This window comes from Crotalus tigris, unplaced genomic scaffold (assembly GCF_016545835.1).
Source record: "Crotalus tigris isolate CLP2741 ecotype Arizona unplaced genomic scaffold, ASM1654583v1 scf7180000020588.15403103151:6194809, whole genome shotgun sequence".
NCBI classification, from domain to species: Eukaryota; Metazoa; Chordata; class Lepidosauria; order Squamata; family Viperidae; genus Crotalus; species Crotalus tigris.
In genome coordinates, this window is record NW_024098092.1 from 458,032 (window position 1) to 470,246 (window position 12,215).

The window sequence follows — 12,215 nt, forward strand, 5'->3', positions numbered from 1 at the left end:
CCTTGTTTACCTTAAAGAATCTTTGATTCGAGTAACATAGCATCGGCACCGTACGTAGGCTGTCCACGCTGCAAATATTGTATATTCTTGCTTTTGACAATATGCAGAGTTGTCTGGTAAATATGGGCTTAATAAAGAGCAGAAGGGACGTTGCGGGTAAAGCCCGGGAAAAGAAAGAGGAAGAAAACCTTTGACCTTCACACTAATTGGATAGTGTGAGATATGACGGCTAATTTAGAGAGGGAATATGCTGATAATTTAACTGCTCAGAGGAAGAGAACGTAGATCCTAGCACAGGGGTAGGCAACCTTGGCTCTTTTATGACTCGTGGACTTCAACTCCCAGAATTCCTGAGCCAGTCATGCGGGCTCAGGAATTCTGGGAGTTGAAGTCCACGAGTCATAAAAGAGCCAAGGTTGCCTACCCCTGTGCTAGGATCCCTCTGTTGTGCCTGTGCCGACATTTTGTAACAATAAAAGACTTTTAGGAAAATAAATGCCTGGAAGTTCTTTGGAATGTTTCATTAGCCGGAACCACATCATAGGCAAAGCCAAAATCTGAATTCCCCTCCCCTAAGCACATAGTATCAAAGCACAATTCCCTCCTCTTAATTAGTAGTCATAAATCACATTCTCCAATTAGTTTGAAATGCAGGCTTTCCCTCCTTTACTCCAACCCGCCATTCCTTATCATCTCTTATTTCAAAAGCCCTGAATTCACACACTATTACAATATTGTTACGTCTAACTAACTCCCATCACATTCCTCCCCCCCCCACCCCCAGCATCATCTAATTCTAAGAGTAAAGCGTAAGAAAGTAAATGGCTGCATCTCCATCTGTTGTCAAAGCAAGAACATCCGATGTTAGCAGCATTGACACCTGTCTTCCGGGCCCTTGTGAGTGTGGCATTGTGGGTCTGGAGAGGAATTATTTGACCGACCTCCCTCTCCACCTGGAAAGCCTTCCACAGGGAGCTCAGAATTTCAAACGGAGCAACCCTGCCCTCAACCCAGAACCGAACAAACAGGACAGCCACAGTGGGTTCAGCTGCAGGGGATCCTACGGCGATCGGCTTGTCAGTGAGGTCGCTGCAGCAGCCGCAGCATCTGTGGTGGGCAGCCCCCTCTCTGCCCCTTTCCTACCCCATCCAGTGGGTCGGTCAGGACTGCGGGCAGGACCTTCCCGATCTTTTGATAAAAGGTGGGGAAACTCCACGGGAAGTCTTCCGTGAACCCAGGGCTGGGGGAGGGCTGAGGCCATTGGGAACAATGGGTTTTTTAATTATTCTATCTTTGTTCTTTCTGACCAGGCCCTTTCAGAGAATTGGCCTGTCAGTCGAACTCTGGGCGCGTAGAAGGATGGGGGGGGGTGAGCTTTCCCCTAACCCAGGATCCCCGGCTCATTGCCCGGGGTGGGGGGGGGTGAGACCCGTGGAGAATTGTGCCCCTGTTGTCGTCTTCAGTGTTGCCGATAGTAACGCTCTTTCTCTCCCCACCTTTCTTCTGCTGCTTTACTCCGGCCCTCCCTCCCCATGTGCTTTCTCCATGTATATTATGGTTTTGTTTTCTTCCTTTTTTTCCCTCCCCCCCCCCAAAAAAATATGTTTCCTTTTCTCACCTGGCCTTTCCCTTCCTTTTTCTGCTTGCCTGCGTTCCGCTTTTCCTGGTTTTTATGTTTGCAGGCTCATTATCACCCTTTTTTCTACTTCAAATCTCAGCAGCAGCTGCCCAGCCAGGTCCCTGAGCACAGCCCCGTGGCCTGCGGGACCGTGGAGAACTCTCCCCTCCCGGCCAGCAGCCCCATCGCGGCGACGGGCGGCCTCAAGCAAGGTGGGTGGATGGACGGCTCGTCCTGGTTGGAGAGAGAGGTGGGTCTCGTCCCGTCCCCCCCAGGAATCTTTGGGGGCAGAGGAGAGGCTGAGCCACCGTTCTGCTTACTAGAGAACCAGAGGAGATTGGCGGCCTCAAGCCCCATCTGAGCAGGCGGCTTCTGCAAAGACTCGGGGAAGCCGAAATCCAACGGTCGGGAGAGGCTGCTGCCCCTGTCCTATTCCCCATGCTTTGTCCCAGCCTTTTTCCAGCACCCAAACCTGTAGGAGGGGCTGGACTCTGCTCTTTGGAAAAGTGGTCCCAAACTTGCCCCTCTTCCTCACCCTCCCGGGGTCCTGCTGCAACACAGCCCCAGTCCTGCTGAGCTGCTCCCAGACTTGTTTTGCACTTCGGGACTGGCAGCCTGGCACTCACCGGTGAGGAAAGGACAGCTGCCACTCCTTCCTGGGGTGAGCAGAGATCCCCGGTCGCCAGATCTGCCTTGGCCACCTGGAGCAGTGGTTCTCAACCTTTTTAATGCCGCGACCCCCCCCCCCCCAACCGGTCGTAAGTCGAGGACTACTCAACCGATCATAAGTCGAGGACTACTCCACTGGTGCAGCCCCGTTTGCAGACTGGGAGTTTTGGCGGTCTCAGTAGGGCAGAGACAGCCTGGACAATTCCTATTGGCTTTTGAAAGCCAATAGAATTAGACTCTATTCAAGAGAGTCTATTCTATTGGCCTTCGAAAGCCAATAGAATAAAAGGGAGTAGCACAGCTAAGGAAAAGGGGGGGAAAAATGGCGGACTGCGTTGTTTGGCGACCCCCGTGAAATGGTCGTTCAACCCCAAATGGGGTCCCAACCCACAGGTTGAGAACCACTGACCTGGAGGGAGTGTGGAGAGGATGGGACTTTTGGTGTAGGGGCATGTAGGACTCCGTTCTCTTGGTTTCGTAGTTTGAATTGTACATTCATTTCTCTCTGTCGCTAATACTATGTGCGGTCTTCTCCGGGTAGATAAAGGGTGGTTTACGTATTCTAAGTGCCGTAAGAAAATCAAGTAACGTAGAACGCTGCTTCGTGCTGCTGTCCCCACCAGGACCATTTCCTCACCATGCTGTTTGACCACCCTGCCCTCTCTCTCTCTCCCATCTCCCCACTGCTGGGTCAACCTTCCCTCGTTTAGCGCTTCTCTATCCAGTTCTGTCTTTCAAATGTGGGTGGCAAATCCCGGTTCCCCGAAACGATTGACTTGTGGCTTGACTTACGTTTCAAAGCCTGAAGGGAAATGGGAGCTTAGCCCAGCCCCTCATTCCAGGGATGAGCCCCAACCTGGAAGGGCGCCCCCTAGCTGCAGAACAGCCACGGCCCCAAAGCAGCAGACGCTTCCTCCTCTGGAGTGTTCTGCTTCTGTCCAGGGCAGGGGTAGGCAACCTCGGCTCTTTTATGACTGGTGGACTTCAGCTCCCAGAATTCCTGAGCCAGCCACGCTGAGGGGAAAGGGAGAGGTTTCTAAGCTGAGCCAGGCTGGCTCAGGAATTCTGGGAGTTGAAGTCCAGAGTCATGAGCGGGCCATAGTTCCCCCATGCTGGCTGAGGAATTCTGGGAGTTGAAGTCCATGAGTCGTGAGGTGGCCATAGTTCCCCATGCTGGCTCAGGAATTCTGGGAGTTGAATCCACGAGTCGTGAGGGGGCCATAGTTCCCCATGCTGGCTCAGGAATTCTGGGAGTTGAAGTCCGCAAGTCATAAAAGAGTTGAAATCCGCAAGTCATAAAAGAGGCTCTTTTGTGACTCGTGGACTTCAACTCCCAGAATTCCTCAGCCAGCCATGCTGAGGGGAAAGGGAGAGGTTTCCAAGCTGAGCCAGGCTGGCTCAGGAATTCTGGAAGTTGAAATCTACGAGTCATGAAGAAGTTCCCCCATGCTGGCTCAGGAATTCTGGGAGTTGAAGTCCACCACTCATAAAAGAGCCAAAGTTGCCTATCCCTGGTCCAGGGGAACTGCCTACCTGTGACATTTACCCCTGGCAGCCAAAAGATTGGGGGCTTTGGTTCATGGCCTGTCCCTTCAGGGGTGGCCTGCAGCTTTGCCCGCCTGGGGTTGAAACGAATCGTGGGAGCCTTTCCGCCGGTTTCCCCGTTGTGGGGCTTGGCAAAGAGGTGCCCCCAGGAGAGCTGCCGCTGGTGGGCCCTGGAGGGGAGTGGGGGGCAGCGTCCGTTGGCTCTGACAGGGCTGGGCTCTTGTAATTCTGCCTTTCTCCTTTTCCCCAGAAGAGAAGCCTAAAACAGATCCAGTATTAAAATCTCCTTCCCCTGCCCTCAGAGCAGAGCCGAGTGGAGAGAGGAAAGAGCAAGCGGGCCTGACTGCGGAGAGCCCCCCCTGTCCAGAGACCTCCTTGGAGCCTCCTGGTCCTGCTGGAGCCCCCTCCCTTGCAGTCGTGCCCCCCAGCAGGTCGCCACTGGCATCCGGCTCGCAGGAAAGCTGCGAACTGGCTTCCCCGCTGCAGGAGGCTCCACCGCTGGCCAGGGCTGGGCCCTGCCTGGAATTGCCCAGCTGCCCCCTGGCGGAGGAGGAGGAGGAGGACGAGGCCGCCGACCCAGAGAGATGTCGGGAGCCCTCTAGGATAGTCCCCAACGAGCTGCAGCAGACTCCCAGTGCTAATCTCGCTAATGAACTCAACGGAGTTCCCGAAATGGGAACGCTCGGCGACGGCGTCCCGGAACTTGGCGATGTGAAGGAAGCCGGACCGCCGGCCCTGGAACTGGAGAGTCAAGAACCGGAGGTGGAAAGCCCGCCCCCTGCTGCTGCTGCTGCTCCTTCCGTGGCGCTTCCCAGCTCACCCTCGCCGCCTCCGAGGCCTCCCCCCTCTCCCCTCGCCCTGCCGGTGGCTCTCGGCCCCCATCTTCCTCCGTCTCCTCCCCGCTCGCCTTCCCCTCCTCTCCTGCCGGGTGGTGCTCCCCCCGCCCTCCAGGAGGATTTGGACAATGAGGAGCCCCCCCAACCAGCTCTTAGTAGCGAAGATGCTCCCAACGCGAAAGAGGAACCGGAGGTGGATGGCCAGACGGAAGAAGAGCTGGAAGAGGAGGAGGAGGAGGACTTCCAGGGCTTGAGTGCCGAGAGAGGCCTGGAAGAAGGTGGGTCAGCATCCGAGGCTCGGCCTTCCTGCCTCCTGGGAGAATGGTTGCCGGGGAGGGTGGGCAGGGCTCAGCAAGACCCTTTCCCCGGCCAGACCTGCTTTGGGGGGGCGGTGGGAAACGACCCCTTTTCGATCTGCTTTGCAGCCCCGACAGTTGCAGCTGCACCAAAGACGTGGAAGAAACCAAAAGAACAGAGCCAGGCAGCCGAGGAAGGGCTGGAGGCGGAGCCTGAGGTGAGCGGGGCAGGATTCCCAAGAGGGGGGGGTGCTCTTCTCCCAAAGGCCTGTGGTGCTTGGATGGTCCTCCCCGGAGCGGCTTCCTCCTGCCAACGGATGGATTTGGGGAGGGGGCTAGTGAGGAAGAGCTCAGATCATCTCACTCTTCTCCCCCCACTCCTTCCTGGAATGCAGGGCCTGGGGGGGGGGGCCTCCCACAAGCTCCCACTTGCCTGCAGCGGGGAGCAAATTCTTGCCATCCCCCCTTGGCGGAGAGAGCCTGCTGGGTGAAGAGAAGGGGGGGGTAACGTGGCCTCTGCTTCAGCCTCAAGCAGAAGAAGCAGCCCTCGGAGGCGAGTGGATCCCAGAAGCCGAGCCAGAGGCCGGGAGTGTCAGCAGGGCCTCTCCGTCTGACCCGACGGTAGCCAACGCGACGACGACGGCGGAAGAAAACGGCGAGCAGGAAGGAGACCCTCTCCGCAACGGGGCTGAGGAGGTTTCTGAGAGGGAAGAAGGCTGCGCAGAGAGCGTGAGCGAAGTCCCCATCCGCCAGCTTAAGCCAGGTAGCCTTCATCCCCAGCCTGTTCTCTGAGCTCAGAGAGGGGAACTCTCCGGGGGGGAGGGAAGCCTCTGCCCCCAACCTCACGGGAACAGAGAGGGTGGTCCAAAGAGAGAGCCTCTTGGGGGGGGGAAGCGGGGAAAGGTCTGAGCAGTTGACAGCCCACGTCCTGCAGGGCCAGCATCCAGAAGTGGGCTGTGCCCAGGGTTGTTAGCCCTGCCGTGGTTGCAGAGGGTGAAGGAGGGCTATCAGAGACACCTAGCCCCCAGGGACTTTAGCTGCTGCTCCACCCCTCATCTCTGAACAGAATTTGAGGGGGGGGCTGTTTCTCCCTTTCGGAGGGACCCGGGGGATTCCGAAACAGCTTCATTGCCACATCACTTTTTTGGGGAACCGAACGGCCTGTTAGGTGCACCATCTCCGTCCATATCACAATAATTTGTCATCAGGGACTGGCCAAAAAGAGAGCCGTGGTCAGCCGGGCACGGGACGGAAGCCCTCTGCCACTCTCCTAGCCACTTTGAAGGGGGGAGGACCTCAGGGCAGCCTGGATGGGTCTCGTTGCCCGCTTTGGCCCGGCTCCCGAGAGGTGAGCTTGGCGGCGAGAGCAACTTTTCTGCCCCCCCACAGAACCGGGGAAGCCTGCGGACACCGAAGGGAAGAAGCAGTACGACCGGGACTTCCTGCTCGACTTCCAGTTCATGCCTGCCTGCATCCAGAAGCCAGAGGGGCTCCCGCCCATCAGCGACGTCGTCCTCGATAAGGTCAGGAGCAGGAGCCTGTGAGTCGGTTGGGCGCTAGATGAATGGATTCCCTCCCTCCCTTCCTCCACTTGGTTGCCTGTCAGCCCCTGAATAGGAAATTGGGGGGGGGCTGGGCTGAAGGCCCAGGAGCCTCCGAGCAGCCGAGAAGGGAGGGGTGGGGTCACGTCCTGCCCTGCATGACTCTCCCTCTTCTCTGCCAATGCAGATCAACCAGCCCAAGCTGCCTCTTCGAACGTTGGACTCTCGGATCTTGGCCCGGGGCCCAGACTTCACCCCGGCCTTTGCTGATTTTGGAAGACCAGTCCCCGGTGGGCGGGCCAGCGCTGTAAGTGAGCCCCACCTTTGCTTTGAATTCCCCCCCCCCCCCGGTCTCCTGCTCTGCGCATGGTCAGCCAGGTCCTGGCAGGCACCCAGGAAGAGGTTTGGCTCTGCGCTTTCTCTTGCTTTTCCATGCTTTTCCCGGCATGGTTCCCCAGCGCTCTGCTCTGCTCTTCCATCCCTCCGAAGCTCAGGATGCTTTCCCAAAATGCCGCTCCTTCTGCTGTCTCTGCTTTTTGCTCCTCGGAGTTTGGGCCAAAGGCGGCCGAGGGGAGGGCAGTGGCCGCGCAGGGATCAGCTGGCTGTCCGGGGGCCACAGAATTTCTCCCCTCCCCCCCCAAATTTTCTTCCCTGGTGTGGCTGCCTGGGCTGAGTGGCTCCCCTCCTTCCTTCCTTCCTTCGTTCCTTCAGGCCTGCAAAGTGCAGCCCCCACCCGGACTCCCCTCCGGCACGCGGTGTGGCACCCCAGCATGCCCTTTGTTGGTCTCATCTCACCCACAGCTGAGGAATCTGCAGATAGGGGTAAGCCTTCCCGCTGCCCCCTCCCCGTCAGCCTCCATTTCCTCTCCCCTCCCTCCCTCCTTTCCCTGCCAAAGGAGCCGAGACTCCGCGCAGGCAGTGGTTGACATGGCGCCGGCCTTGCGCTGCATCAGGGCTGGGGGGTGGGGGCGTTCCCTTGCAGAGGGCATGCTGGACATTGGTCCTCAGCCAGACTCACCCGAGGCTGCTCTCCGCAGTTCTGGGCAAGGGGGAGACCAGGTGAGCCCTCTTGAGTCCATTGGCTTCTCCAGGTATGTCTGCTTGCAGCCCTGAGAGCCACACTGGAGGAGGCCTGCCGCTCTGCCCCCTTGCCCAGGCTGATCATCCAGGGAACAACTGGCAAGACGCTTTGCTTAGGGAAGGCCCGCTCTGTCCCTAGGCCAGGGGTAGGCAACCTTGGCTCTTTTATGACTCGTGGACTTCAATACGCAGAATTCCTGAACCAGCCATGCTGGCTCAGGAATTCTGGGAGTTGAAGTCCACAAGTCGTACAAGAGCCAAGGTTGCCTACCCCTGCCCTAGGCAGCAGCTAGCGGCTCGGGCCATCGCTATCTGCCTTAGAGCAGCAGGAGCCTTTGTCTCTGGAGCAGGAGGCGGCGGTGGGCAGGTTGGGGCCAGGACGTGGCTCTCGGCTACCACAGTTGCCAGGGGAAGGGGCATCCCCACGCATCTCTTCCCACCATTGGCTGGGGCAGTGATGGCGAACCTTTTAGAGGCCGAGTGCCCAAACTGCAACCCAAAACCCATTTACGTATCATCGGGTGCCGGGTGGGCATGGCCCATTGGCTGGGCGTGGCTGTGGTGGTAACGGCAAACTGGCTGGGACTAAAAAATTCAATTAATCAATTCCAACTTTGAGAGATCTCTCCCCCTCCGCGCGAGAAATTGAAATTGACTGATTGATTGAACCTTTTTTTTTTGCACACGGAGGCCTAAAGCGAAAAGGTTTTATAAAACCCAGCTGAAGGCCTAGGACTGGGGTGTGCCCAGAGAGAGGGTTCTGAGTGCCACCTGTGGCACGCGCGCCATAGCTTCGCCACCACGGGGCTGGGTTTTTGCCGACCGAGGGAGCCCCGGGTCGGGTTCCAAAGAACGAATAAACAGAAACCAGTATCGACATAATTAACGAAGCTTTACTGGTCAATCCAGTACGCTTCCAGTCAGCAAATGGTGAGGGCGCCTGTCTAGTGGGCCAATTTTGCAGGCCTTCGTCCTCCCCGCCCCGGTTGGGGAGGAAATAGCCACAGCTGCAGAATTTGGGCACCAGCAAGGGAAGGTTACATGTTAGTGAGGAGGAGTAATGAAGCATTTCGCCGAGGCCCTGACTACCTGCCCACGTGAATAAGATGGTTCCTTGTCCGTTACTTGGTCTCCCAAGTCTGGTCAGCATTCACAGAGAATCTCCTTGGCAGCGTGCTGGAGAAATTCCTTCTGGATCAATCCCGTTATTTGGCGGCATTTGTATCAGTGCATGGGCAGGTCCATCCGGATTTGCTGCGTTTGGCTGCTGCAGTGCTGCTCACGTGCATTTTGGAGAGCAGCGGACTTAGCAAGCAGGAGGAGAAAGCAGGGAAGATTTTGCCCCTGCTTCCCCAAACCGATGGGGTTCTTCTTCGGCGTTGCTGCGAGCTTGGTTTTTGTGGCTGGCTTGAAATGCGCATTGCACTTTCCCCGTGGCTGCCTCTTCCGTGATGATGGCTGCTGCGTTTTAGCTGTGATGTTTTTAAAATGCAAATAACCCCCTCCCTCCCTGCCTGCCAAGCATTCAACATACCGTATATGCCGGCGTATTAGGCGACCCGGCGTATAAGACGACCCCTGTCTTTATCGTCGAGCCGCATTCCTAGAATGTTGTCTTATACGCCGGAAACTACCAGTATTTCCGGCGTATAAGACGACTCCTGTCTTTGGCGCCGAGTTTAGCGCTTCTGGAAGTCGTCTTATACGCCGGCATATACGGTAAGTGAAAGGCGAAGCTGTTTCCAGAACAAGGTTGTTAGAATTGCAAAGCTGGGTTTGGGGCTTTTCAGAAAGAAACGGGAGTGTCCCGCAAACAGCAAACGCAGTCAGGGACACCGTGGCATTGCAGAGATTCCGCTTTGAATTCCCCAGTTGTGGCATTTCTGTATGCCAGGCGCTGTCCGTCTTGCATTCCCGGTCCCCAGCAGACCTTCCGGGTGCCGGTTTGATCGGGATGCGGCTGTTGATGAGATTTCATCCTTATTCCAACAACATTCCGTCTTTCTGGACCAAAATCCTTTTGGTGACAGTTTGCAGTCAAGAACATTAAAAAAAAAACAAAAAGTTAACTCATTCAGAGGGCACCACCAGCGGGCGTTTCTTTGTGACTGGAGTGCAGGTTGCTTTCCTCCCTTTGTGCAAAGCCGGATGTGATAGCCGGATTTATTTATTTATTTATTTATGAGACTTCTATACCGCTTTAAGTGCAAGCACTCTCTAAGCGGTGTACACCAGTAAACAATGTATATATATATATTGACATTGCCCCCAACAATCTGGGTCCTCATTTTACCTACCCCGGAAGGATGGAAGGCTGAGTCAACCTTGAGCCGGTGAGATTTGAACCGCTGACCTGCTGAATAGAGAATGGAATAGAATAGAAATAGCATAGCATAGCATAGCATAGCATAGCATAGCATAGAATAGAATAGAATAGAATAGAATAGAATAGAATAGAATAGAATAGAGATGGAATGGAATGAATAGAATAGAATGGAATAGAATAGAAATAGAATAGCATAGTATAGAATACAATAGAATAGAGTAGAATAGAATAGAATAGAATAGAGATGGAATGGAATGAATAGAATAGAATAGAAATAGAAATAAATAGAATAAAGATGGAATGAATAGAAAGAATAGAATAGAATAGAATAGAATAGAGATGGAATGGAATGAATAGAATATTATTATTATTATTATTATTATTATTATTATTATTATTATTATTATTATTATTATTATTTATGAGACTTATATACCGCTTTAAGTGCAAGCACTCTCTAAGCAGTGTACACCAATAAGCAATGTATATATATATATATATTTACACTGCCCCCAACAATCTGGGTCCTCATTTTACCTACCCCGGAAGGATGGAAGGCTGAGTCAACCTTCAGCCGGTGAGATTTGAACCGCTGACCTGCTGAACACAGTCAGCTAAAGTGGCCGGCAGTCCTGCACCCTACCTGCTGCGCCACCTCGGCTCTTGTTTTTCTCCCAGCTGCTGAACGTTGGGCCACGGCGATCTCAGCCGAGCCAGAGGAGGGAGCCCAGGAAGATCATCACGGTGTGCATCAAAGAGGACGTCCACCTGAAGAAAGCCGAGAACGCCTGGAAGCCAAGCCTGAAGAGAGAGAGCCATGTGGAGGATCCCGAGAGCATCAAAACCCAGGTGGGGAGGGGGGGAGGCGCAGAGAGACGATGAGGAGCCGGCCCTGCAGTTGGGTTGCCGCCAGTGGTGGGATTCAGCCGATTCGGAAGAAACGGTAGCTAAATTTTGTTGAGTTTGGAGAACCGGATGAACCCCCGCTGCTTCTGGAAGTCTGCTCTAGGCCTGGGAGGCCTGGAGGAGGTCTCCCAGGCCTAGAACAGCCCACAGGAAGTGTGTGGATGTCACTTCTGAAAGTCCGTTCTAGGCCTCGGAGGTCTAGAGGAGGCCTCCCAGGCCTGGAATGGCCCGCAGGAAGTGCGTGGATGTCACTTCCGGAAGTCCATTCTAGGCCTGGGAGACCTGGAGGAAGCCTCCCAGGCCTAGAACAGCCCACAGGAAGTGCATGGATGTCATTTCCAAAAGTTCGTTCTAGGCCTGGGAGACCTGGAGGAGGCCTCCGAGACCTAGAACGGCCCATAGGAAGTGCGTGGATGTCACTTCCGGAAGTCCGTTCTAGGCCTCGGAGGCCCAGGCTTGCATCCACGCAGAGAACCAGTTGTTCGGGTATTTGAATCCCACCACTGGCTGGCGCACATTAGGAGGATAGGAATCCCGTGTCAGGCTGCCACCAGCATTTTTGTACGGGCAGCTTTGCTTTCTTCCGCCTTGTTGGGGGGGGGGGGCCTCCTGGAGCAAAAGTGGAGCTGGAGGGGCTGGCGTGGCTGCAGATCCGGTTGCTGCTGCCCCATGGCTGGTTTTTTCTTCCCCTGGCAGCCCAGCCATCAGCTGCTAGAGGGGTTAGTTTAAATGGGGCTCCCGGGGAGCCCTTCGTTGGCTGGTCTTCAGGAACGGTTGCGGAGGCTCTTCCTCTCCTTCCCTTCAGGAGCTCTTCCGCAAAGTCCGCAGCATCTTGAACAAGCTGACCCCACAGATGTTCAGTCAGCTCATGAAGCAAGTGACCGACCTGACGGTGGACACGGAAGAGAGGCTGAAGGGGGTCATTGACCTGGTGTTCGAAAAGGCCATCGACGAGCCCAGCTTCTCCGTGGCCTACGCCAACATGTGCAGGGGCCTGGTCATGGTAAGGCTGGGCAAGGGGGGAGGGGAGGACATCCGGGCTCAGCTCCAACTTCGGGATTCCAAGGTGGGCGCTGTCCGTCAGGCAGAGAGGGCAAACCCTGGCTGCAGCTGCAGGAAGGCATCCTCGGTTGAACATCCGTTTGCTCTTTACCTTCCGCAGCTGAAGGTGCCCATGGCCGACAAGCCCGGCAGCACGGTCAACTTCCGCAAGTTGTTGCTGAACCGTTGCCAGAAAGAATTTGAAAAGGACAAGGCCGACGACGATGTCTTTGAGAAGAAGCAGAAAGAGCTGGAGGCGGCCACCACCGTGAGTGCAGCGGGGGCCTCCCGTCTTTTCGGTGGCTTTGGTGGCCTTTACCCCAAGGGGGAGGGCAGCCTTCCCGACAGCCGGTCTAG

General features: G+C 55.6%; 1 protein-coding gene across 22 annotated transcripts in view; it reads left to right on the forward strand.

Annotated features, from left to right (window-relative positions):
- EIF4G3 (eukaryotic translation initiation factor 4 gamma 3) overlaps positions 1-12,215 on the forward strand; it is a 56,444-nt gene that overhangs the window by 34,778 nt on the left and 9,451 nt on the right. For 14 of the 22 annotated variants that reach the window (XM_039367764.1, XM_039367766.1, XM_039367750.1 and 11 more), the window contains 10 exons: positions 1,683-1,830; positions 4,083-4,946; positions 5,094-5,182; positions 5,490-5,727; positions 6,354-6,487; positions 6,693-6,812; positions 7,217-7,327; positions 10,590-10,760; positions 11,623-11,820; positions 11,980-12,126. In XM_039367764.1, coding sequence (XP_039223698.1) covers positions 1,683-1,830; positions 4,083-4,946; positions 5,094-5,182; positions 5,490-5,727; positions 6,354-6,487; positions 6,693-6,812; positions 7,217-7,327; positions 10,590-10,760; positions 11,623-11,820; positions 11,980-12,126 — 2,220 coding nt within the window. The remainder of the gene's footprint in view (positions 1-1,682; positions 1,831-4,082; positions 4,947-5,093; positions 5,183-5,489; positions 5,728-6,353; positions 6,488-6,692; positions 6,813-7,216; positions 7,328-10,589; positions 10,761-11,622; positions 11,821-11,979; positions 12,127-12,215) is intronic. The other 8 variants (XM_039367767.1, XM_039367756.1, XM_039367768.1 and 5 more) reach the window with 3 other exon arrangements.